The sequence below is a fragment of the Symphodus melops genome (genome assembly GCF_947650265.1).
Source record: "Symphodus melops genome assembly, chromosome: 2".
In the NCBI taxonomy this organism is placed as follows: domain Eukaryota; kingdom Metazoa; phylum Chordata; class Actinopteri; order Labriformes; family Labridae; genus Symphodus; species Symphodus melops.
The window spans coordinates 20,593,481-20,619,821 of record NC_136692.1 but is presented as its reverse complement, the minus strand read 5'-3'; the positions used below and the strand labels follow the sequence as shown (position 1 = coordinate 20,619,821).

At 39.3% G+C, this 26,341-nt stretch overlaps 2 protein-coding genes across 2 annotated transcripts; both read left to right on the top strand.

Annotated features, from left to right (window-relative positions):
• Positions 1-1,920: 1,920 nt before the first annotated feature.
• rasal3 (RAS protein activator like 3) lies at positions 1,921-14,979 on the top strand. Its single transcript, XM_079337765.1, has 20 exons — positions 1,921-2,106; positions 2,313-3,440; positions 6,034-6,167; positions 6,354-6,432; positions 7,452-7,516; positions 7,616-7,701; positions 8,461-8,590; positions 8,719-8,817; positions 8,902-9,576; positions 9,694-9,838; positions 9,925-10,069; positions 10,157-10,393; positions 10,523-10,724; positions 12,220-12,311; positions 12,420-12,515; positions 12,827-13,013; positions 13,233-13,340; positions 13,433-13,623; positions 13,738-13,822; positions 14,574-14,979. Exons 2-20 carry the CDS (start codon positions 2,819-2,821, stop codon positions 14,682-14,684), a joined length of 3,489 nt encoding a protein of 1,162 aa, XP_079193891.1. The 5' UTR covers positions 1,921-2,106; positions 2,313-2,818; the 3' UTR covers positions 14,685-14,979.
• Positions 14,980-15,831: 852 nt separating this feature from the next.
• On the top strand, positions 15,832-24,304 carry LOC306819889 (E3 ubiquitin/ISG15 ligase TRIM25-like). The gene is made up of 11 exons (XM_079337504.1): positions 15,832-16,455; positions 17,130-17,225; positions 18,029-18,262; positions 18,606-18,774; positions 18,863-18,889; positions 19,496-19,552; positions 19,805-19,927; positions 20,134-20,223; positions 21,986-22,126; positions 22,355-22,417; positions 22,508-24,304. The coding sequence occupies exons 1-11, from the start codon at positions 15,856-15,858 to the stop codon at positions 23,035-23,037; spliced, it is 2,130 nt and encodes a 709-aa protein (XP_079193630.1). The 5' UTR covers positions 15,832-15,855; the 3' UTR covers positions 23,038-24,304.
• The last annotated feature ends 2,037 nt before the right edge of the window (positions 24,305-26,341 follow it).

Sequence of the window (26,341 nt, the reverse complement as noted above, 5' to 3'; positions counted from 1 at the left end):
ATGATATTTAATATTTCAGATCCAAGACAGAGAAAAGCAAAAAACAACAACAAACATTTCAATAAATGCCACACAATATCCCTTATTATCGCACTGTTGCTGTTTTATGATTATAAAGTTAAATCTAATGGTTTTACGAAGGTGTGAAAAAACTGAAAATTCAATAAAACAGCGAGTGTCAGACTGTGCTGAGAGCTACAAACTAAAGAGGGCAGATTTGTCCCTCTACAGCTTGTTTTTATAATGAACTACTATGGGGAACTTTTAATTTGGGACGATCTTCACGACCCTTAAGGACAAAGAGGTGTGTTATATTTCTTTGCTGATCATGTCCTTGTTGAGTTTTTGTAGTTAACGTATTTGTACATTTTTAATTTTAGTAAGAAGTTTGGGCTTAACAACTGATTAGGTCATGAAAAATAATGGGTGACCCCAAAGACACACCCCTCCACTTTTTAGATGATAGAACGTGATGTGTCTTATGCAGGTGTATATATTTCCCCACTCTCAAAAACTTGACACAAGAAACAAAAGCATTGTGTAAATGAAGCCAGTGTTAGACCTCTTTGGCCACATATAATCTGTGATGGTGTTACAGTATCAGTGACATGTTCAACACAAGCATGTGGTCCTTCATTAAAACAAACAAACGGAAATGAAAGAAGTGCAAACACGTCATTAAATCAGGCATTAATAATACGCATATGACAGCATCTAATATTTGCACAAATTAGTTTGACGTCATACTAATATAAGTCATTTCAACTTTATTTGTTCTGTTGATGCATAAATACGTCTGGTCTTTGCTCCCTTCTCTGATCTTCTGTTTAGTTCTCAGAGTTAAATACTCACATCCTAATTATGTAAGAGGTTTAGCAGCGATGTCAGTGGATGATAGCATTACGGGGATTGTGTTGAAAGGGCAGGCTAGTTGAGCGTGCACAAACAGTAAGGTCTGCCACCACAGCAACCCTTTAAGAACAATAGCAGTTACTTAAAAAAAGGAAGACATGTTATTATATGGTTACATAATGTCTGGACTTCATTGTGAAAACAAAGTCTTACTCACGAAAATAGGATGTGTTAGTACACATCACCACGGCCAATGCAAAAGGTCATCATTTTTTGTTAATGTTGTTGGTACAGCATGGGTGGGTTCATGTGCAAGGTGTGCTCAAGGAAAATCTTATGTAACATTATTACATGTTTATTTACAGTGATAGATGTTCTTGCTCTGATTCTGGCAAATAGAGAAATAATGTGTGTGCTATAAACTGAAGCATTCTCAATCGATCCTTCTTCCATCACTCTGTTTGGAAGAGGACTTGTCTTCAGCGCACTTGGGTAATATGGATAGGTTTTTTTACAAGTTGTCATACTGTAGCCTACATTTAGATACTTCTGAATAGCATAGTTGCATGAAAAAAAAAAAGATCTAATTAGCAATTTGGGAACATTTAAAATGGATGTGCTGTGCCCTCTAATGGACAATGATTGCAGTTACATTAAAGCGCCACATGCACACACAAAGATGAAGATGTTTTTTTTTGTTGAAGAGATGTTTTACTGACCAGCAGCTGAAAAAATATCCAGTTAACCATTATGTCTAAATAAAGAGAAAAAAAAGCAAGCAGCTGTGTGCAAATTGATAGGAACATTTAAGTGCCATTATCAATACTAACAGGCAGCCACCAGAGGGCGCAGGTGAAATTGAGAAAATCCATTATAGTTGTCAACTAATTGTACACATAATTTAATTTATTCATTGGCTTTGTGTCATTTGAGGCTAATTATCAGGTTCCTAAAAAATCTTAAGGGACAGACTTTGTTGAAAAGGTTGGCAGTCCCATTTGAACGTCCACATAATATATACTGCTTTGGACTCAGTAGCTTGCTGTACATTTGTAATTTACAATGAGCCAACAGCTGACATTAATGGTGATCTCTTGCCCCAGTGAAAGATATATCCTGCAGGTGCGTACAAGCAGAGAGACGCATGAGCACAGGAAGTGGTTTTCTGAGTCTGACAAACAGACCTCAGCAGGAAGTGAAGCCACGCTTTGACAGGAAGCTGATCTTAACAGTCAACAGTCCATACTCCCACAGGTAGCGGATGACAATTGTATACTTTATTGCATTTAATTATTTCATATCAACATGCAATTTTGATTAATAATAGAAGACAGAGGAGTAAAATAAACGTGTTTGAACTATAGCTGCTTCCCTGTTCTTTTCACTTAAACATTTTAATTATCTCAGAATCAAAAAACACATTCACACTCATACTGTGATTGTGACTCAATGTCTTACAGACGAGCAGGTTTCATTTGAGGTAAAGGTGGAGGTGATAGATATCTGGAGAAGGCTGTAATCAAATCTCATTAAAAAAGAAAAGACAATGAGTGAATGCTTAAGAGAGTTTCATGAAGAGGAGAACCTGAACCAGGACATGAAGAAGGAGGGGAGAGTTACAGTAAATACAGAATAGAGAAGAAAAAAAATCTCTAAATAGGTGAACTTCTCTGTGCTATTTAATGAGGAAGAAAGCCGCCCATGAAGGAAGATGAAAGCTGCGGCAAAAGCAACCACAGCCAGAGTAGTTGACTTGTTGTTGCCAGATTACGTTCTGCAGGGCAGGAAACAAGAAAAGCAGTGAGATAGAACTAGAGGAGGTACAGACTACTCTGTCATCCTCAGCTCTCAAAACCATCTCCAAGAGAGCAATAGGGTCTCTTATGAAGGCTTTGATGCATTTAGTTTGATGCATGTTTGAGGGGAAAGACAAATCTCGATAGCAACGCAACCTTGAAACCTGAGAATGGGCACTGAGGGGAATGATTTAGATCTTGCGGCTCAACAGCCAACAAAGGAGCAGAAATCATCAGAGATGGAAATAGAATCTCCTGTGGATCCTCCTGAGGGCCAAACATCTGACTCCACAGACACCCTCAACACGTACAAGTGGCACACAGGATCCAAAGGAACACTCAATGAGGTAAGAGAAGAAGCTGAAGGAGCAGCAGCTTCTTCCACATCCACGCTCGATAAGATTCAGAAGGCCTCAGCCAACAAATGGAGCAAGGTCCAAAACTGGCGTAAGGCTCTAAGCGAGGACATTGGAGACAAAAATGCATCTAGTGGAAAAAGCGGAGAGGGAGCCAAGCCAGAGAAAGGCGGGGGAGGAAATAGAAAGAATCCGTTCAGGAGAGCTCTGTCCGAGCCTCCAGGGTCTCTGTTTACAGCCCTTTCCCCGTCGTCCAGCTCTGCCGGCTCAGCTCAAGCAGCTTCAGCTGCAGCAGAGAGCTCAGGGGTCCCCTCCACTGACCCTTCACAGAAGGGGGGCGGAGGGGCACTCTTTAAAAAGTACCTGAGGACGGTGTCCCAGAAGCTCAAAAGGCCCAAGCTGCAGCATCGGAGTAGCACGTCCAACTTACTGACAGGTAAGAAGAAGTATTTTTTGTCTTAATGTCATCTTTGTGTCTAAGATTGGCCCAAAACTTACAATAATGAAACTTAACATTTCAAACACATCACATTAATTAAAACACTCATAATTATTTTTCAGGTGGATAAATGGTTACAAGATAAATTCAAGGAGGATTTATTGTACAGCATGTAGTAGATCATTCAGTCACAAACATTGAGTAGCTGGAGTACATGTGGCTTTCTTCACTATGACCATCAGTAAAATATATTTCAGCATATAGGGTTGTAGGAGCAAAATATGAGCCAGAGAGAAAGTCAACAAACTTAAATTAAAAAAAGGGGAACACATGTAAAATTCTTTAAAAATTGAATCAGACAGTGTATTTTACGTAAAGGTTTGATCACAACTGTCAACAAATCTGAGCCTGACACTGCAGAACTTTTGTTCTTCATTTATACATTTTTTTCAAAACACTTTGAAAGTGTCATGTTTTCAAGTACACTATTACATAATATATTAGACAGTGTTTTTTTTTAGTACCTTGGTACAGCTGAAGTGCTCAAAGCCTAATTTGAATGGGTGGATTTGAAAGGGAGGGTGGAGCTGTAAAAGGCTTTTATAGCTTGGTCATCATTTAAAGTTAGTGTTAGCTTGGCTTGCAACATGCCTCCATTACTCACAGTCACATGGTTTTTAATTGAGACTCATTTTAGTAAGTCCTTATTAGTACTGAAAAGAAATCAACTGAGTATCTTTGCTAAGCTTAACAGAAATCCCTGAAAAACACAATGAATGCTGCAGTTTATATTTGTACATCATGAGGGAGCAACACCCTGACACATTCCCAGTGTGATCTTTTATTTGACTATAAATGGAACAATTTAAGTCATAATGTTTTCAAAGAAAATTAAAACTAGCTACTTAGACTTATATATTTATTTTATTAGGGGAATGAGGTGTTGTGTTAGTTTAGAGATAGGGCTTTTGTTTCACAAGCTTTCTTGAAAATCTATTGGAAACCAAAGTATCCCCTTTAGCTTCCTCTCTAGTGAGAAAACACTTCAAACCTGATAAATACAAAAACTGTACTTCCTGACAACTGTCTTTATCTTTATTTTTCAGACAAACATGTTGTTTTGTTATAGTAAATATAGGGGAGAGCGGGGTAATGTGATACATTTTTTACATTTGCTCCCCTCCCCCTAAAATGATATATCAGTAAAATTAACACATTTCCCGTTAATTCAGGATGTTTCCTACCTATGGAAATGACCAGAATGTCTTTAGGACAAAGGGTCATAGGAATGTGATTGTTCTTAAAAAAGTGGTTAAAAAATACGCATTTTTAAACAATAAAAGTGTTCCAAAGTAGGCTACTTTAAAAATAAATGCAACACAACATAATGACTCAAAATGTATTAATTAACCTTCACAGTGTGGGTATCAGAACAACTGGTGTCTAGGGATCAGCATGTAGGGCGATCAACACCATCTAATAGCCTACACAGCCTCTGGGTCAGAACATGCCCCCAGTATGAGCTGGTTCTGATGTATAAGTCAGAACCAGCTTGTACAGTATTTGGCCCAGAACATAGGACCATCAGAACCTGTTAGGTTAGCCTTGGACTCAACAGACACAGACGAGACCCACCTGGATGACATGAGCCTCATACTCTGCAGACAGACAATGTCTCACTTTACCCCGTAGGATTTGTCTCACTTTACCCCATAGCCACTTTTTTTAGAAAGAACAAGCTCTCTAGCAATTCATTAAAGTTGTTCTACCTGAAGCTATTTGCTATGGCGCAACACTTAATAATGTTCTCAGCAAGAAAATGTACTTTTACATGTGAAAAACACATTTTTGTGGAAAAAACATACTTATCAGTGCACCAGCTCCAACTTCTTCTAACTGGCAAGTGTGGATTGGCAGGGACTAGAAAATATAATGGTCACATGACTAAAACTGTCTTCTGGTGCCTAGATACAGGGGGTGTCTTACATTGTCTGCTGTCCCACATTACCCCGCTCTCCCTAGTATAACTCTTAATTTCACTTAGTGTTTACTAGAATCCTACCCTTACATTGTAACACCTCTATTTTGATTGTTATAACAACGGCTGTTTACATCCAGTTTGTTGTTTAAATCAAACTCAAAAGGAGGCACAGTAAAGGTAAAAAGTAGCGTACAACTGGCTGACATGCTGTTAAGATGTGTAAAGAATATGATGACAGAGAACCACAGGATGTGTACAGCTCATGCTGGTGTGTCATGAAAAGAGAGCGATAACATCAGAAGCTCCGGTAACTTGAATAAGGGGAGGGGTCAAGTGCAGGGGAGGATAATTATGCCATGATTACCCCCCAAAAAACAAACAAACAAACAAACAAAACAAAACAAAGGCTGGTGCATTCTTGCAATTATGCTTGTGCAATATTTATATTCTTGTAGACAAATGTTTTTTACAGAAAGGCAAATTATACATGATACGTTTTGATGAGTGTCTTTTCTGTTCCTGTATGGATTGGAAAAATAACAATTCTCTGTACACTGGGAACAAACTCATTTCACTGTTTGTTTATGAGTTTATATGGTTGTTTTGCAGACGGGGGTGAACCAGTACCCACCAGCTGTGCTCTCCCAAGACTACAATGGGCCCCCCCGCAGGAAGTTCCCTTATGGGACATTACCAACTGTATGCTGGAAGATGGGCAAATTATCATTTCTCCTGAGGAAGAGGTAAAATAAGTACATACCCATCAATCACCAACTCACATGGTTGACTAATAATCTATTACAGCTGCAGATACATTGGACATATTATAAACTAAATACAATACATTCTGTTTATTGCTGAGGTCTGTTTTCTGAAAGATTGTAAAAAAAATAATAATAATAATAACAAAATGTGTCATTCATTCTCAGCCAACGATGTGGACACGTAACCGCGTAAGCAGCTGCCTGTCTAATCTCAGCATGCAAAACCTTGTAGATCTCGACACAGGTGAATACATCAGTCAGACACACACATGCACACATGCACACACATGTGCAAAATTCATTTTTGATAAAATGCAGTAAAGAAAACTGCACTGGAATAACAGATATCAACAGTTAACAGTAGCAGTCTGCAAACAGCCAGAGAGGAAATTGCCAAACATTGTTTATGCCTTAGAGTCACTGTCAAATTGCTTCCGCTATGTATTTTGGGGAAGATAATATCAAGCTTCGTTGAACTAACAGCAGAGTGAACATTTGGAGTGGGGGGCAGAGGTCTTAGTATCTGCTTCCATTCAACGCTTAAGTTTGGCTTAGATGAAGCTCTGTGGACCTTATTAATTTGACTTTGAGTTTGGCTGGATCTGCTTGGTGTCATCATCATCATATTTTTATGAGAGAGAGACTAAATGATGGGCTTTAGACGCTGGATTGTTTGTGGAGGGGCTTTGGGTAAGCAAAAGAAATTAAACTTTTCCTCCTGAAAAACATATACTGTATCTTTAATGGCTTTACTTTGTGGCTACGAGGTTAGAAATAATGGCTTATTTCAAACTTTGGGTTCCAATTGAGAACATGTGCCAGAGACGTACACTCATTTAGTTAATTTTACATAGATGTCTGCAGTTCCAGATAAAACCCACTTCCTGAAGAATCTGATCTGATTGTATTTGCTAATGTTACAGACATGAGAATCTTTTTTAAATCTTTTTTTACAGATTTTAAATAATCTGTTTAAGGTGGAGATAATGTAGAAATAAAGTGAAAACACTGACCTTTAATTTAAATGAAAGTTTTTAGAAAAGAATTACAAGTAAGGAGGTAAAAATATAACATTTAGCTTTTCTAATTTTTGCCTGGAAACAAATTCAAAATAAAATGAGTGTGAAACACAAATTGGTGAGACATTGTATAATAAATAATATTTTTGAACATTTCCACGTGATAGAATATTGAAAAAGCTGGAACTTAAAAATGATGTTTGGTGTAGTTTCCTACAATAAAATTACCCCTTCTTACTCTCAGAATGTCGTCCTGACCCCCATGTGTCAGAGGGGCCTCGACCAAAGAACCAAGACGGTGGCGTGAGGGTGAGTATTTTATTCAAAAGAGATTCTAATCTTTCTGCTACCCGTGCATTTCCTGTTGATGGAAGGCATATACAACATGCGTCCTTTTTTTACTCCTAGGCACTGATCAAGCGACGTCTAGAGAACAGGGCCAAGAAAAATAACAACGCCCCACTGAACCAATTTGCCCTAAACAAAGGGAACAGGTAAAAATTACTGTTTGGAAAGGCCGCAGCCAGTGCAGTCCATGACACTAAGACATTTGAACATTCTTTGCTCTTCTTCAGCAAATAAAAACTCAGTGAAATAAAAACTTTAATACTGAGTTAAAATTCATGCAGCGAGTTTAGTTCTAAGTTGATCCCTCAGACAGCAGCAGAGGGTAGTCAGATGGTCTTTGGTTCTGGTAACACAGTGCTTGTTCATAAGGTGACCCTGGAAAATGTAAAGCTTTAGAGCTTACCAGCAAAGTTATTGGCTGGATGTTGTTAGTTGATGTTGAGATTCACTGGACCCTGTTGGTAGGGGTGTTGTCCTAGTCTTCATCCTCATAGCAACCTTGTTACCTTTGCAACATTTTAAGAAATAGAAATAGTTATTAAGAAACATTGTTGGAAAAAACCCCAAAAAACTCTGTGTTGGTGTCTTAACAAACCACAACCATAGGACTTTATAACAACTGGCACTGTGATCACATGGTTTTATTTTTGGAAAGAGAGATTTGTCATATCTGTGAAGATATGTATAAGGCATACAAACATATATACATACTACATATGCCTATGTCTATTTATGCCAACTTCATGCTAGCCATCTGTGAAAGTTCAACATTGTTCTGGTGTCAGGTGGCTGAGGCAATTAGTAACTGAAAAGATGAAATATATATATTTTTTAAAAACCTGGCAACAAGTAATATATTAATCATTTACATTTTTTGAAAGTTTCATACTCTCTTTATTTTGAAGGCACTATGGTTCCCGTGAATCAGTTTCAATTCCTGTCAGTGCAGTGGGGAGTCTAGATCTGAGTTCTGACACCAGCACCGTCATAAGGCCGGTTCACAGCTCCATTCTAGGGGAGAAGTATTGCTTTGAGGTGAGTCGCCGTAAATGATGCTCCTTTTTCCCCCTCACAGGGCATCACACAGTCCCCTCAGTTATGTCTACATAAAACTTCCTAAATCAGTGTCTGACACATCCCTTTTGGTTTCAACGACCTGACAGGTGATAAACTCCGAGAACACCCACTGCTTCGGATGCACATCAGCTGCTGAGCGTGACCGTTGGATTGAAGACCTGAGACGAGCTGCCCAGCCAAATAAGGTAAGCTATTAGCCATTCATATCACATATATTGGTAATTAAAAAATGAAATGTTGAAAAAAGTTAAATATGTCATTGTTCACAGGATAACATTGAACGCACAGAGAACTCCCTCAGTTTGTGGGTAAATGAAGCAAAGGATTTGCCACCCAAAAGAAGTTATTACTGTGAGGTTCATTTGGATGGGACCCTGTTTGCCCGCACCAGCACCCGAGCTGTGGGTAAGCCATGTTACAACTCAAGCCTTGCTGGAGACAGCTCTACCGGCTCTTCAGGAGCCCTTGGTGCCAGTGGAGGTGCGGCTGGAGGATGTCAGTTATTCTGGGGCGAGTTCTTTGAGCTAGACAATCTACCCTGTGTCTCCCAAATCACCCTGCACCTCTTCCGCGAAGAAGACCCGAAGAAAAAGCGCCATTCTCGAGAGGAGTCCAGCCTTCATCCACTGGGGAATGTGACCATACCTTTAGCTGAGATCCGCGGAAGGGCATACCAGGAGAAATGGTATCCCATCACTCCATACAAACCCTCAGGCACAGCAGGAGGCAAAGAACTGCTGGGGCCACAGGCTTCACTCCGCATCAAGGCCCGTTTCCAGAATTTGCAAGTGCTACCCATGGAGAAATATAAAGAATTTGCCGAGTATGTTACAGTGCATTATGTTGAAATGTGCAGAAACCTAGAGCCACTTCTCAATGTGAAGGAGAAGGAAGAGTTGGCCGGAGCTCTGGTCCATGTACTGCAGAGTATTGGCAAAGCAAAGGTAGAAAATGAGTCTTTTGTTAACATTAATGTCAAACCCATCAATTTAAAATTTAAACATAATCTCACTGTACAACAACAGTTATTAAATGAAGGTATTTAAATGTCTTTGTTTCAGGAGTTCCTGGTTGATTTGGGAAGTGCGGAGGTGGAGCGTCTTGGAGAGAAGGAGGCACTGATCTTCAGAGAGAACACACTGGCTACTAAAGCTATCGATGATTACATGAAGCTGGTTGGCCAGAAGTACCTTATTGGTACACTAGGTAGGGTAGTTCACTTGTTATGGTGGTTTCGTGATATCTATATTGGCTGGTGCTTTAATCTCTCTGTGCTCTTATTTTCAATGAAGGGGACTTTATCAACCGTCTTTACGCCTCGGGGGACAACTGTGAAGTTGACCCTCGTAAATGTCCTGCTTTGGAACTGGCGAACAACCAGAAGCACTTGATGGATACCTGTGAGGAGGTGGTGCAAAAGATTGTTGAGATCCATGGGTGAGAGAAGCGAGAACGTTAGGCCATTTGTTTTGAGCTGATGAAAGAGTCAAATTTCCATGATATCTAATTTATTTTTACCCTCAGATCCTTTCCTGAAGAGCTAAACAAGATCTTCTCCAGCTGGGTAGAGCTGTGTGAAGACCAGGGTCGACCAGAGATTGGTCAGCGACTCATCTCCGCTTCCCTCTTTCTTCGCTTCTTATGCTCGGCTATCCTCAGTCCGTCCCTTTTTGGGCTGATACAGCCTTATCCAGAGACAAACACCTTGCGTACCCTCACCTTAACTGCCAAAGTCATCCAAAATTTGGCAAACTTCACCCTGTGAGTATAGCCTATTTGCGACAAAATAGATACTGCAGTGTGCATTTATACCTGCGCAAAACATCTGTTGACATTATGCAAAACAGGTGCTCCTCCATTGAGTTAATGCATCATTTTGCTCTTATGCAGGTTTGGAGAGAAGGAGGAATACATGCTGTTTATGAATGAATTCCTGCAGCAGCACTGGGATGGAATGAGGAGCTTTCTTCAAACTGTTTCAAGTTCAGACCCTGAAATCCAAATGACTTCCTTTGATGGGTATGTGGACCTGCCACTGCGCTTGGCTGTGCTGCACGGCCTGCTGGTGGACATCATCTATCAGAAAAACCAGGTAGGACAGATTAACAGAACTTGTTTAGTTGCTTTTTCTTAAGCTTTGACTGACTTGGAATATCAAACTATTCAGCACATCGTAAACAGTGTTTCTATGTTTACGAATCAGTCTGGAAATTCACATGTGATAAATACACTTCAACCGTTTTGTCCAGCATGTTTACTGTCCGCATTAGAGGGTAAAAGTGTTTCAAGCATGTGTGTCCATTTCTCCTTAAATGATCCAATCTGAATAATGAGCTATGGGCTACAGTCTGATTCAGAGACAATCCATTAAAATATAGTAAGACCCACGATCTGATGTAGTTGGATGCAAGTTCCTAATTAAATTAAATCTGCTCTAATAGGATAACAATTACCATGCTATTTTGTTACAATAATAATAGTTTTTATTTATTTATTTTATTTTTGTCCTCTTATAATTTTATTGTTTATGAAACATATGAATGAATTTCTTCCCCGTTATCTTCAGGCACTGGTTTTTTTGCCACTCACTCTGTGTTTGACAACTTTTCATTTTTGGCATGCAGATGTTGGCAATTTTTTGTCTTTTTGATATCTTGTAAAGGGATTAAAACGTATTAACGAAAGCCATCACTGCCAAGTACAGTACAGAACATGATAAGGTTGTAAACCCCAGAAATACAACAGGCCACAGATGCTGTGATAATAATAGACTTCACTAAGTTGTGGCTTAAAAATTTAAAAAAATAAATAAATAATAAAGCAGCTGCTTTTTTGCCTAGCACAGTATTTCCCCTGCCATCTCATTAGGTGAGATTTGTCTCCCTTTTCTACAAAGCCTTCTGGCAGAATTTTCCGAAAGTTTTTCTGTCCTTGCCATTAAAGATCACATTATATTATATATTATATTATATTATAGTTCTTTTCAACATCTTTACTAAGTCTCAAGGCCCCAAAACACGTCATTGACATTTCTGATTAAATCCACTCTGATCCTGTATTTTAGCAAACAAACCCCTCTATATTAGCCCTGCTCAGAACAGACTGTTTCTGTGTCTGCAGCTTTAAATGCAAATGAGCTATGTCTGATCACGCCCCTCTCTGGAAGGGCTTTTTTTGCATTATGCCCAAATGTTTGCATGTAGAAGGCAGACTCAGATGGCAGCAAAAAAAAATCATATAGTTGTTGTCACTCATCTGGGCAAGGGGTGATTGCCCTTTGTGATGTCATGAAGGGACAATCTCCAAACAGCCTGTTTAAGCACACATTTTCTGAAAAGTGGAGCAGGCAAAAGACAGAGAATATACTTTTTTGGGGCATTTGTAGACAGGCTATAGGGACACAAATCAGTGTTTGGAAGTGTATTTTATATTGTATGCATAATGTTATCTTTAAGCCTGAATATCTAATTGGGGAAGGCAATTACAGAGCTGCAGTCTGATGGAAATGTGACAAAAAGTGTCAGATCACGGCTCTGATCAAGACAGTGCTGGATAAGACCTAACATAAAAATAATTTTGTTCCCCAGGACACAATTGACAAGCTGCATCCTCTGCCTTCAATTCTGAACCAGATATCAGAGTCATTAGGTCCTGAAACACAGAGGATTATAGTTAGCAGGTATGTTTAATATCTACATCCCTCATTATAGGTCCCTCGCAACATGTTAGGGACTATGAACTTGTACATCATGATGTTCATGTTATTTAAGCAGACGCTTTCTTGCAGCAAGCCGGAGTACATCCCTCCTAAATACTTGGACAAGTACAGCCCACACAAATCATCTTTTCAGCAGCTTCCTGCAGACTCCAAAGGCCAAGACAGGTGTGGCAGTTTTTTTTAAAATTCAAGACAATACATGTTGTCAGGGATTTTCCTGAACAATTTTAAAATATTTAGACTATCCTATGCATCATGTGCAAAAAAAAAAGATCCATTATGTTTTGATGGAAAAGTTCTTTCAAAAAGTAGTTCATCATACTTGTTGAAATCAGTGTTTGACATTTACTGTATCTTGAAATCAGGATATATTTATTCAAAAAGATGCAGTATGTTTCGATGTTTTAAGACTTTTTACATGCCATTTTTTTTATGCATGTCACCGACATTATTGACACATTAATTCATGTATTTAGCAGGGATGTCAGGACTCAGCAGAGTGGGAGAGGGAGAATGCCAGTAAAGAGAACTCAGAGTGCACCACACAGACCCGCCCACAAGAGACATGCCTTAAAGAGGCAGACAAGTACTGAAAATTTGCCAACGTCTGACAATGAACCAGAGATGGAGACCAACCAGCCACGTATTTCAAAACCAAATACTGTAAGTTAAAAGAGGAACCATGAGCCTAGTTTGTCTCTTTTAGTCCATAAGATTTTGCCACTGCAATAAATCTGTCACCATTTTGGGGAGGATACCTGAAAATATAGCATTTCTTAATCAATAACTTCTAATTTTGAGATATAAGTTGACACACTGATAATATTATTTTGTATTGTTAATCAGAGGGAGTCATGTTGAAAATATGTTATTCTGTTTCAGAGTGCCAGTATCAAACGTCCACATGCACCAGTTCCCTGGATCAAAGACAATAACAGGGAGTCAAGTGTGATGAAGACTGAAAACGAGCATTTCAACCTCCTGGATAGGGTATCTAAACTCCTTCTTACTGAAACGACAAAATCCTGCCTGCATATCATTTTTACTTTTCATGACATGTCACATTTTAATCCAAACACCAGCATGCTCAAGAGCTGTCAGAGCTCCGTCTGGGGATAGAGCAAGTTACAGAGCGTGAGCTGGACATGGCAAAGCGCTTGGAGGACTTCATAATCCAAAGCCAGGACCAGAATGCAATGCTGCAGGAAGAGGTGAATGAGCTGCGTAATATGCTGGCTGTACGAGAAGAGCAGCTTGCTAGTGCCACCTTCAGGTAAGAAACTGCAGTTATATATCCTGATGTTTATTTGTTAGCAAATAATCAATGTTTTGAAATAAGTATTCTGTTATTATGTATGAGCTTCACATCTATTTGTGTGTGTCAAAGACTCGGTGTGATTGAGGAGGAGAGGGAGGAAGATGAGAGGAAGCTGGGCGTTGCAATTGCTGCTGCTGAGCGAATGAATACACTGGTAAGTAATTCATCTTTCATAAAGAAATAGTTAATTTACACAGTAAAACTAGAAATATTTTTGCAGTTTCATGTGAAAAGTAATTTTTCTTCAAAGTTCAAAAACAAAAATGTTGTTTCTGGATCAGTGTCCCATACAGTTATGTATGATCCTTTAAATTATTGACGGGAAAAAATATGGACAACAATGAAAAACCTATGAGCTAAATTCATTATATAGAGTTCATGTCCTCAGCAGAATTTATGCACATTTTGCATAATAATAAAACTACTATGGAGGTATATTGTCAGCAAACTTTCATTGACAGTATTAAGCTGTTCTGTGGCGATTCTTTAATCTGTTAGGACCCTGAACAAAAATTCACAGAGGGGCCCCTCCATCCAGCTTTCCCGGACACGAACAAAAGATTGCCAAAAATCACAATGATTTTTAATAATAATAAACTGAAAAAATAAATATCATGAAAAACATTTAATTTTCTCTGTGACTCTAATCAGGCTTTTCACAGCAGTAATGCATGCCATGCTCAGCAGCACAAGAAGGCGGAATGTTATGAGATAGGGCCCCCTGGAGGTTTCTGACTGTCATTGCAAACTTTGCACATTTTGAGCCACTGCAGTGGTTCAAAGTTTGTCAGCTCTCAGGAGCCCCCTACTGGCCTAGCAGCATCACCTCTGCAGCACTGGTGTTAAATATCAAAAGTAATCTTACAGGAATGACATAAACATGTCTGTTTTCTATGTGCTTACAGGAGGAACAGTTTGCAGGCCTGATGAAGGACCTCCACCAGCTCAGTGAGGCCTACAACAGTGGCCAAAACAACACACAGCATCCTGAAAAACCACACATCAACAGCAACTGAACCTTAATGAACTTTAGAGCTGCAGTATCACAGTCTGGATTTAAACTCATAAAGAGTGTTTTCAAAACACTGAAAAGTCTGAAGTCAAAGTTATAGGTTTTTTTGTTGTTGTTGTTGTTGTTGTTGTTGATAAGGTGTAAATCTATGTTGTGAACGTAATTAGACTAGGAGGTCAGATTCTGACTGAGATGAACATAAAGTTGATGTATCTGCCTTTTAGCTTATACTGTATCTCAGGTACAGAAGTGTTTTAGGTGTGAACCTTTTGAAACAATAAATAAAGCATGTCAATAAGCACATTTCTGTGTGTTTTTAAAAACTAACTCACATTTCTTCACCACTATTGTGTGCAATGATAATTATGATGATAGATACAGAATATTTCCCAAAAGAGTAACCATAGAGAAGAAATCAGAAGTAATACACATAAAAATTGGCGGAATATGCTTTTAATAATTTTGGACTTTTTTTCTTTATGAACTAACGACGATTGCTGTTTTGTTCTATTATCTATATTTTAATGTCAGGTCATCTGTTGATGTCTGTCTGTACTATCTTGTGGATGAAATGAGGAAAATATGTTTTAGTTATGACTTTAAACCAAACTCAGAAAAAAGTGTGAAATAAAATGTTTTTTGACGTGGCCCTAATCCTCTTCCGCACTTGGAGAGAGAGAGAGAGAGAGAGAGAGAGAGAGAGAGAGAGAGAGAGAGAGAGAGAGAGAGAGAGAGAGAGAGAGAGAGAAAGAGACAGTCACAGTCACACAGACTCATTCACCGCCCACAGGGACCAAAGCAGGACGGTGAAAGGTGCAAGGAATTATCCCGAGACTAAACGGTAAGATAATGGCAAGTTTAATCCCAAAATGTGTATATTTGACCCCATCGTTTGCTTTTTAGTGTCTGAATAGGCTATAGGCTAAGCTCCACTTGAATATGAAACTCGGTGTCGCGCTAAATGTAAATTGTTAATAACATGTGTTTACATTTACATTACAAAATGCCGATTTTATAGTTTATTATTATCTCTAAATATAAACACCGAATCTTCGGAGTTCCGTCTTTTTGTCAGTGTTTGGTTTGACGTATGACCAAAGTGTTTTTTAGTTTCGGTTTTCTGCTCTTGGCAAGTTAGGTTTCGTTTCTCTCTCACAGCATCACCAGCGCCAGTCATGGCTGAGGCGGACCACAGTCAGTTTTCTCTGATGAGTCTGGAGGAGGAGCTGACCTGTAGCATCTGTCTGAGCCCCTTTGACTGTCCGGTGACCATCCCCTGCGGACACAACTTCTGCCAGGACTGCCTGCTCGCCTCCTGGAAGAACTCCTACAGCTGTCCTCAGTGTCGGACCGTCTTCGCTACAAAACCTGAGTTGAAGAAGAACACCGTCCTCAGCTCTGTTGTGAAGACCTTCAACTTGAGGTCCAACAAAATAGAGAGCAGCCAGGTCATAGAGGAGAGCAAAGAAAAGGAGAAAGAGGCTGTCATATGCTGTGATACATGTATGGAGGCAGAAGCATCCCAGACCTGCCACACCTGCATGGCCTCTTTCTGTGAGGAGCATCTGAGACCTCACCGAGAAAACCCCATTTTCCGCCTCCACCAGCTGAGTAAGCCGGTTGGTGACCTGTTGAGTCGCATCTGTCAGGACCACCACAAGCTGATGGATCTTTTCTGCAGCAAACATGGCTGTCCAATCTGCAGCCTTTGTTTGCAACAGGTCCACAAAGGTTGCCCCTTCATTTCTCCTGAGGAGCAGAGGAACCAGAAAGAGGTGTTTATCAGTACATGCATGAGCAACCTTCAGGAAAAGTTCACGAAAATAAAATACAGAAACAAATATCTAAAGCTTTTATGTACGAATTAACAGTCAATTAAGTTGATTATTAATTACTTTTTGAATCTATTGCCCTCAATGTAATCCATGGGGATCTGGTGGGACTATATCCCTTGTAGAAAATTATAAATGAGACATTTTGCATAGAGGAAGTGTTAATACAACATTGTGAAGAACAGAGAAGTTGTTGGGTTTTTTTTTGCTTTGTTTACCAGATGGTAACGTGGTTGTGATTGATAGAAGTGTAGCAAAACATTTACAAATGTGTGTCTCAATCCGTGTGTCTGGAATGAGTTTGTGTACAGATGCACACACAGAAACATTTACACACACACACACACACACACACACACACACACACACACACACACAGAGATCTGTGCACGCACACACAGAACTGATGACAAACACAGACTGACATACAAATTTGTAAATATTTGGCTACACTTCGACCCCAATTCTTTCAAAAGTTAAACCCACCTCTGAAGCTGTTTTACGATCATTAGCATCATCAATCAAACATTGTTTTAATCGCTAGGCAGACATTTAAGATACTCAATGAACTATGTGTCTGTCTGAACTGGCTACTAATTCTGTTCCTCTGCTTGTAGTCTGACCTGAGACGCAACTTGCCGATACTGGACGGGAAGATTACAAAGAACGAGACTGTTTTGTCTCAAATGACGGACATGCAGCAAAAGCTGAAGGTAAATCTGTTCATTTTAATCGGCTGCTGTTCAAATGAGCTCAAGTTTATGGAGATGGTCTGAATTTGTACGCATGCCAGGGGTCTCATATGCACAAAACGGGGCCTGAAACTGGCGTAAGCCATTTCCCACGCAAAGTCTGTGATCTATAAAAACAAAACTGATCGCTAATATCCTACAGTGCGGGAAACCTGCTGACTGATATATGAAGAAACCAGTGTGGGTCCCGTTAACAAGCAAACATTGCAGATAAACTTGTGTGTAATGAAGAACGGTGAAGGTTTTGGTGCTGTAGGAGAAGTGTTGTCATTCTCTTACTTTTTTTTTTTTTTTTACATTTTTGGCCCTGCTGCTCCAGCAAACTCACGATTATGTGCTTTCTTCATTTCATTCACAAGCTCCTCCGTTTCTGGGTGACAACGTTTATTTTCTTCGTCTAACTTAAGGTTTTAGCCGCGATCCAACACTGGAAACCTTTGATCTGTCGCCTCGTTTGGACGCATTGTCATCCGCGAGCTGCTTTGCATTGATCGTTTATGGTTGCGTGTGGGCGTGTAGAGGGCTAATCTATGCGCATCTACTTCCAGGTGGATTGTGTTTAAAAAGGAAACATTTCAGGCAGGTGTGCGTACAAACACTTTTATAAATCTGAGTTATTTTGTGCGTACTCCATGTCTGAGTTTTTGGCATACGTACATTTTTAGTATGGCTTCAATTCACTGTTTTATAAATGAGACCCCTGGTATTTACCTTCCTTACTCCCTCCTGATCTATAAATAAAACCCCTAATGTTTCTCCTTTAGGATTCAGCAACCAACAGGAGGAAATCTCTGGTAGCTGAGTATCAGCAGATGCGGGATATGTTGGCCAGAGAGGAGCAGAACGCTCTATTAGCGGTGGACCAAGAGCTGGAGAGCGGGCAGACCAAAATTATGGTTTGGAAGAAGAAGTTCGCTGACAACATTGATAGTTTGAGCAAGGCGAAAGAAGATATCCACAGTCTGCTGAGTCAGTCCCAAACTCAGGCCTTCCTACAGGTGAGAGCAGCGTTCATCAAGTTTGTAAATTAAATGTCGGGGAAACAAAATCTGCTCTGCTGTTTGGTAAAATGCCTTTGACGCTCTGCACAGGTACGAAATTACTGTGCGGAAACAACACTGTGATACCAAATTATGATTGAAGTGTACTGACTTAAGTTACACCGTCATTCTGTGGCAAGATGTGATGGATCTAAACTGCAACTTGAATTGTTGGTGGAAGTATTAAGCTGTGGGCTGTGATTCCAATTTCCTCTTATACACCCTTCAGTCTAAAAAGTCAAATATATTTCCACAATTTCTTTTCAAACCGAAAAATGAACACTCTTGTTTTTCTCCCCAGGCTTCATTTGCCCTGCCCAAATCTGCTAACTTTGAACCGCACATCCCTAAAATCAACCTGGACTCCAAGAAGGTGACAGCGTCTCAGACCTTTGCTGCTGACCTGAAGCAGTATCTGACTGACATCCTCAAACAGCCAATCGAGACCCGAGTAGTGACACCAAAAGCAGGTGACTGACTGCGCAGAGAGTGGGAGAATTCTTTCCTGGAGATGTTTTATGAAAGTATTTTAAAGACTGTGTCTCATTTTGTTTCCAGAACTGAACGCAGCTACTGTTGAGTCTGGTGAGTTGAACTTTGAAGTTATGAGTATTAAAAAATCTGATCTTCAAGGACAACTTTGGATCAAAGTAGAGCGTGTTGTCCACTAAATGCAGGAAATCTGCAGCTCTACTTTTTCACATGTTGGTAGTGTTCAAAGTCAACACTGCCAACATTGTTTTCAATGATAGCATTAGCTGTGTTTTCAGTTTCCACTAAGGGAACTTTCCACTGAAACAAGACACCTTAAAACCGAGCTGATTATGTAATAGTTGTTTGTTTGAAAACGTCAGGGCCCTGTGTAGCAATTAAGAACTTTTTATTAAAACCACTATCAACAACAGTACAACTTAAATTCCCTCCATGCTTGTTGTTGTTACATCTTTGCTCTCTGTATTTTCATTAATTGTGTGTAGTTGTGATGATAAATCATTTGTTAACAAGGATGTAGTTATTTCATATACCATTTAACTATGGTGGGAAAGCAGACAACAATATTTCTCCTAAAAACTGGTACCCAGGTACTTTGAGTGGAAACCTGAAAATAATAGCTTTCTGTCATCAGGGTGTGTAAATGGGGGAAATAGGGGATAATAGTCTACATAAATCCTCTTCTTCTACAATTCACAGATAAGAAAGAAGTTCCTGCTTTCGGACCTGCAAGTTCTGGATCTCAGTCAGAAGCTGGTATGCCCCTCTCTATAAATCTTCAGCGACAAAAGAAAGACATCCACATAGATAACACAGCTGCACTGAAGAGTATCATAAACTCTTGGTTTTAAAACCAAGAGAAACTCCAAAGTCAGCCTGTGCAATGTTAAAATTGCTTCTACGTGTATAGGGTGATATATGCAGAACAAGTGCTCGGAAGGGTTGAAACTTACCGTAATTGAACACAAATGACAAGCCAAATGTCCCATTATATGTTTTGCCTGTCAGATCCTCAGAAGCAGAAGAGAAAGCCCAGGTCTCACAGTCCAGGCCGCCCACCTATTCTGCCAGCCTTCCAGCCAGTTCCTGGTTTTCAGTACAGAGGCTTACATCCACTTCAATTTGGTCAGGGTAGGTGAACATATTGTTAAAATGTGTTTCCTGTAATGTCCGCACCAAACAGGCAGGTAAGAAGTAGACGTACCAGTAAGAAGCTTGTTACTTGAGCCAGATGTTGGAGGTGATGAAATGCTTTACATGTGAAGGAAAAAAAACAGACGAGGAGATTTCACAACGTACAGTATAATATTGTGATGGATTTACATCTTCCATTTTAGAAGCCCAATGGTTTATGGGGGCTCCCAGACTCCCCAGGCCCCACAGCCCAGAATCTCAATCAAAAGAGGGCCCAAAGAAGAGACCTCAAAGTAAGAACATGTGCATTTGTTTATAACCTAACTCAATGACATTATATACATTGCTTAACAAATGTATTAGACCACCACTTGACCACTAAAATCTTGGTTTCTGTTTCTGTTATGGTTAATATGTAAGTATGTACAAGTAGAATGTACTTCTTTACAATATTATTTCTTAATTAAGATGTCAAATTGTAGGTTTTTTTTGTTGCATTCCTGAACAGAAACATTTGTTTTAGTGGTTGAATGTTAATTCAATTATAAAAAACTTTCTTTGTCCCCAGGGGGCAATTCAAAGTTATGCTTTATTAATTTGTGACTTCTCAGAGAGGCCCAGTGAGCCGGCTCAAATTTGGGTATAAAAAAGGGGATTTAGCTTGAAATGGGGTTTATATAGCAACAAGACAATGAGCTCAAGCATACCTAGAGGAAACTAGAGTACTGGAAGTGATGGACAGCCCAGGTCAAAGTCCCGATTTAAATCCTATTGAAGAAAATCGGGATTTAGTAGATTCAAAGATTGATGGCACAGAAGTTTATAACAAGTCTAAAACAAGTGTGTGGGAACAGTTAGAACCTATTTGGAACTTGATAACAAAAGAGACAGAAAAGTACATAAAAATAATGACAGCAAGAAGGACAAGGTCGAAGGAGGCTATACACAATATAAAGTGTTTGTTTATATGTTAAGTGTAAAAAAAGAGAATATTTCATTTGTTCGTCGTTTGTTATTTGCTAAATAAATAATAAAAACATTTCTTTATATTTAAGAAAACCTACCTACATGAGGATCTTAAGGATGTGATAGGTATTGACTAAACTTAATCTTTAGAACTTTGCCTTTAAAATGGGTCTCCGGTTCAACATTGCTGTTTGGACTGATTTGTATCTTAAAACCTTTCAAATCCAGGATATGTGTTAAACCTAAGTTAAATGTCCCTAACCAATAAACCTTTAAAAACGGAGCAATACTGAACTTGTGTCATTCGTTTAAAAAATACAAAGAGAACACCTGAATCTGGTCTTAGAATTGGTATGACTGGATTATATTATTGCCTGCACTCATCAAATCTTCTCTGGTTTTATACTTCGCATGAACCTTTGAGACAACAACAACAACCACGTTATGCAATCAGGCTGAGCTTTACTCAGTCAAAGGTTACATTGCATCAACATTCAAAATGAATACACCAATCAGACATCAAACTTGATCACATGACGTTATGTGTAATAAAGATAAATATGATTATACAAGCAGCACAGTAAGTTTTTTTTTCCCATGACATAAGTCATTCAGGGAGTTGTAGTTTTGGTGCTGTTTCATTGTAGATTAATCTATGTTAGAGATCAGATACCAATTGTATTCGGAATGGCTCTGACATTTAAAACTGGGGAACAGATATCTACAAAGTCCTCAGTCTTTGCACACACAGACACAGTCATCAAGTAGCCTTTCAGTAATAATGTTTCAATGTGCTCTGCTGTCATTCTAACTGTGCAAAGGCTGCGATATATTCTTATTCTCTTTATTATATTCTTACGTTCATCACTGTGGTGTAGGCTGGGAAGTCAGTGTCAGGTGTTTAAAAAAGTCAGGTTTTGAACATCTTTCATTTGTGACAATCAGAGAAGACCCCCACATAATGTCGTCTGTATGTTTGGAAACTGGAATGTTCACTTATTGCACATTTTCTCTTGATTGACTTTCACCTAACACTTAACAGCTTCTACTTTTTGCTGCAATCACAAAACAACATCTCGTTTTCTGTAGAAAATAAAAAAGGTAACCAGCCTACAGAAGACAAACTGGGGAAAAACAATCTGGCCCGTTCAGCGGAAAACCTGTTGGACTTTGATGGGAAAGTCAAACAGGGAGGACTGAACCCTTTTGTGGAGTCCAAACAGAAACCAGGTAGACACCATCCACCATGACTTCAAAGAGTTTTCCAAAGATGCTGCACTTCAGTACTGTCAGACTCTCAATATAATTGAGGAAGAATAAATTGTCATCACATACACTTACTGCAATGCATGCACTACTACTCTGAACTACTAATACACCAGCATGAGCAAAATGGGTTGTAATCGTTATCAAAGCTTTTGTTAATCCTGAGCCTGATTTTTTTTTTGTCCTCTGCAGTAGGAACTGTGGACATTCCCCCAAACGTAACGTCTTTTGAAAAAAGAAGTGAGCTCCTGAAATGTAAGTGTTGCAGTCTAGCTGGTATGGTTTCCTCGTATTGTCTTAGTAACAATGATTGTAAGAAGTATGCCACTTTTCTCTCCCTACCAGACGGCACCATTCTCACTTTGGATCCAAAGACGGCTCACAAACGCATCGTGCTGAGTGATGGCTTCACTGTAGCTTCTGTGTCAGATGACCACACAGACTACCCCGACTGCCCTGAACGCTTTTCTGTCTGCTCCCAGGTTCTCGCCTCAAAAGGTTTCTCCCGAGGTCGCCACTATTGGGAAGTCCGATTGAGCAGCAACAACTTTGTTGGCATAGGCTTGGCTTACAAAAGTGTTGACCGCAAAGGTCCCACCAGTCGACTGGGTCGCAACGCCCAATCCTGGTGTGTCGAGTGGTTTAACGTCAAGCTGTCAGCTTGGTTTAACAGCAGTGAGACTGTGCTGGAAAATCCCAACTCAAAGCGTGTAGGTGTGCTGTTGGATTGTGACAACGGCGCTGCTACGTTCTATAACGTGGCAGACAGGGCTTATCCCTTCCACTCCTTTGTCTTCCCCTTTGCTGAAGCCGTTTATCCAGCTTTCTGGATTTTTTCCAGCGGCTCCTCTGTAACTTTGTGCAAGCTGCAGTAGTATGGATGCATACGCACATACTGTAACACTTGGATCAATAGCCAGGGCTTTTATTTACTTCCGTCTATGAAATTGTCCTTTCTTTATTTGGGATAGGCTTTAATACTCGTCGGGCCTTTTATTGTTCTTAATCAAAACTTGAAGGTGGTAAAGGGTTTGATCTCACTTCTTTTCCCATCTTTGCCAACTTGTTGATATGATCACTAACGAATGCTGTGCTGTGGAGGCGGCAAAGAAAACGATATATGTAGAAATCAAGGTTTAAAATCGATTCGTAACTTCCAAAAATAAAATACAATAAAATACTCTGTAACTCAGAGAAGAAATTTAGCCAATCTCACAGATGACTGGAGTAGACCCTGGAGTATATACTAATTCATAAATAGATCTTGAATTTGTGGCTCCAGAATCGTTTTGAATCAAGATTTATTTGATATCGAATCGTGAGACACGCAAAGATTCCCTGCCCTACTGTGCTTTCCTATGGAGCTGTCTTAATGTATCAGAATATCTGGTTTTTTAAAGCAGATGTTGTAGAACGATAGTTTTCAACATTATTTCCATCTGTAAAAAAAAGCACAAGCAGAAGAGTCCTCTCTGTCCCTGACTAAGGGTTTACATTTATTCAGTGCATTCATGAATCTGATCTCAACCCTGTTTATCACACTCGTTCAACACTTGCAAAGTTCTGTCTTGATTGGACAGATGTTGAAGTTCCTCTTCATTTTTTGTGCATTGCTGCATGTTCTCCTTTTTATTTTTCAAACTATTTTAACACTAAATGTGTTGAAAGCCTCTTAAGGCCTCTAATTGAGACCTGCTTTTTATTCATTCAAATGTGCGGCAACTGCTGGCTCCTCAAAAGGACTGGGCCGGACATTGGGACAGGCTTTTTTATTTGAAGCTTTACAGTAAATAGGATATTTAGCCCCACGCATAAACAGCCAGCCTTTTCCCTGTCATTATTAATGATAATAAAAGGCTCGCGCTAGAGTGCAAGTTATATTTCGAGTTCCAGACGTACAGGTTTGATCAAGAAAAAGGGTAGGCCCAGTTATTTTTAGAAACCTTTTTCACTAGATAACAGTAATCTATAAATCATAAAATGTTCTTAGAAGAACAAACAAACCAAAAATAAGGGTATCTACCTTTTTGCTGTAATAGGAGTGTCTAGTCATTTGTTTAATGTACAAATTAATGGCTCACTTCCTTGGCCAGTGTCCCACCTTCACCACATGCTTTCCCTTTGCAGAATTTTTGATGGGACTTCAAAAAAACATAGCTGGTGAATGTTATAAATCCTGTATGTGAGGTCTGTGTGGGTGTAGGGGATTTTTTTTTTTTTAAGTTTCTAACTTGTATTAGCAGCCTCTTTTTGTTGACCATACTATATACTGTGACTGGGCTTGCAAATAATAAACACAGTATACATACAGTCTAGATGCGCTACTCACAACTGTGCATCTTGAGCCTCAGCAGTGGATGTGATACATCTTCTACTGCACCAAAAAGGAGGCAGGCTTTTTATACTTAGAATTGCAACATCCTGGTATTTTTGGCAGATGTCATGTAACACGTGCATTGATACATAATGGAGTGTTTTTCTGGGGTACTAACCCCATCTTCCATTCCAACATGTGGTGTGTTAAGCTATTCAACCAGCCCTGATTATATGGTTGATCCTTTACAAGACGTTTAGCTTGTAAGAGATTTGTCTAAGTGTTATCTTAGATCTTTCAGCAGTGTACCCTGTAGACAACATATTGAAGCTTTTCATCTTCCTGATGAAAAGTGAATATATTGTGGGTATAATCCAGCCTTCCATCGTCACTGAATCAACTCTTTGACTAATTTGGCTGATAAGAACTGTCTCTAGACTCTGTACTTAACACTTTACGATTAGGAATATTCCTAGTCTGAATGTGGGTCCCCTGAAAAAACAGTCAAAAGAGTCAACTAGTTGTAAGTCGTGAAAACACTCAGAAAGCAGTCATGGAGCAGCTCGTTTAACAAAGCCGAACAATGTCGAAACCAATGTCGAGTGGTCAGAACTACTCGGGGTCCTTCGCCTGCGATGGATGATGATGTAGCACATTGCGATTGGCTGTACGTCACAAAGTCAAAGGATATTAATGTCTCCTCATGTAAAAGGAAGAACTCAAACACACAGCGTCCAAACTACCTTAAATATCAAACGGTTGATGGGAGTCCCAGTCTGAACATATCAACACACCAATATTCAGTGCTTGTAATGACCCCATCTACTGATAACAGACAGCAAGCCTCGCGTAACATGTGTTGCTCGTTTACCATCAAATGTACGCAATTTGCTCGAACTTCTTGTGTGTAAACACATGAAAGTTTACACCAGCTTTGACTTAAAAAATTATCCATAGATTCATAGCATTCATCCATATTCTCCATCCAAACACCTGCAAAACTACATCTATCAACTGTCTGACAAAGAGCCAATCCCAATGTGCTACATCATCACACCTGCGTACAGTCAATCAAATTGTGTATCATCACTAACAGACGCAGGACCCTGAGTTGATGTGACCACCTGAGCAGATATGGTGTCTATGATTTTACCCCACGTTGAAATCTGTGGCACTTGTTAACTACTCTGCACATGTAAAATGTCAAATTTGGTTTTAAGGTGTGGCCACTGTTGGCAGTGCCAGCACTACCTGTATTTGGTCCTCCTTTCCCGCTTTATTTCCATTTACCTGTGCTGAATGTGGTTACTCATTACTCTGGTTGAGTGGTGATGTGTAACCTGTTAGAACATGCTCATCATGTTTTTCCAACTAAAACATCTGGTGCAAACTACTGTTGGGAATTTTCAGGAGCGAATACCTGACCAACTGCTATGTTGGGTTTTATGAAGTAAAATTTGATTGTCAAAATAAATTAATAATTAAGTTTATTTAATTATTAATCTAAATCAATAATTGTTATTAAACTGCGTTTAATAAACCTCGGGGCACCACCCTGTAAACAGGGAACAACCAAAATATTACCAATATCAGTCTCAAATTATTTAATTAAATACCAATATCATTAATAATTAATAATCTGTATTTAATTGAAGGTGTGAAATCCGAACACAAAGCCCTTTCACCCAGCCTAAGTCACAAAGCAAATTCACAGTGATCACAAACAACGACTTTGTAAAATATAATAGAATTTATTTAACAAAGCAACATCAAGTTAATCAATGAAACTCAATCAAACAAACAACCATCATAAGCCAAACTACAAGTAACAAACAAAACAAACAAGCGTGGCACATGTGTGTGTG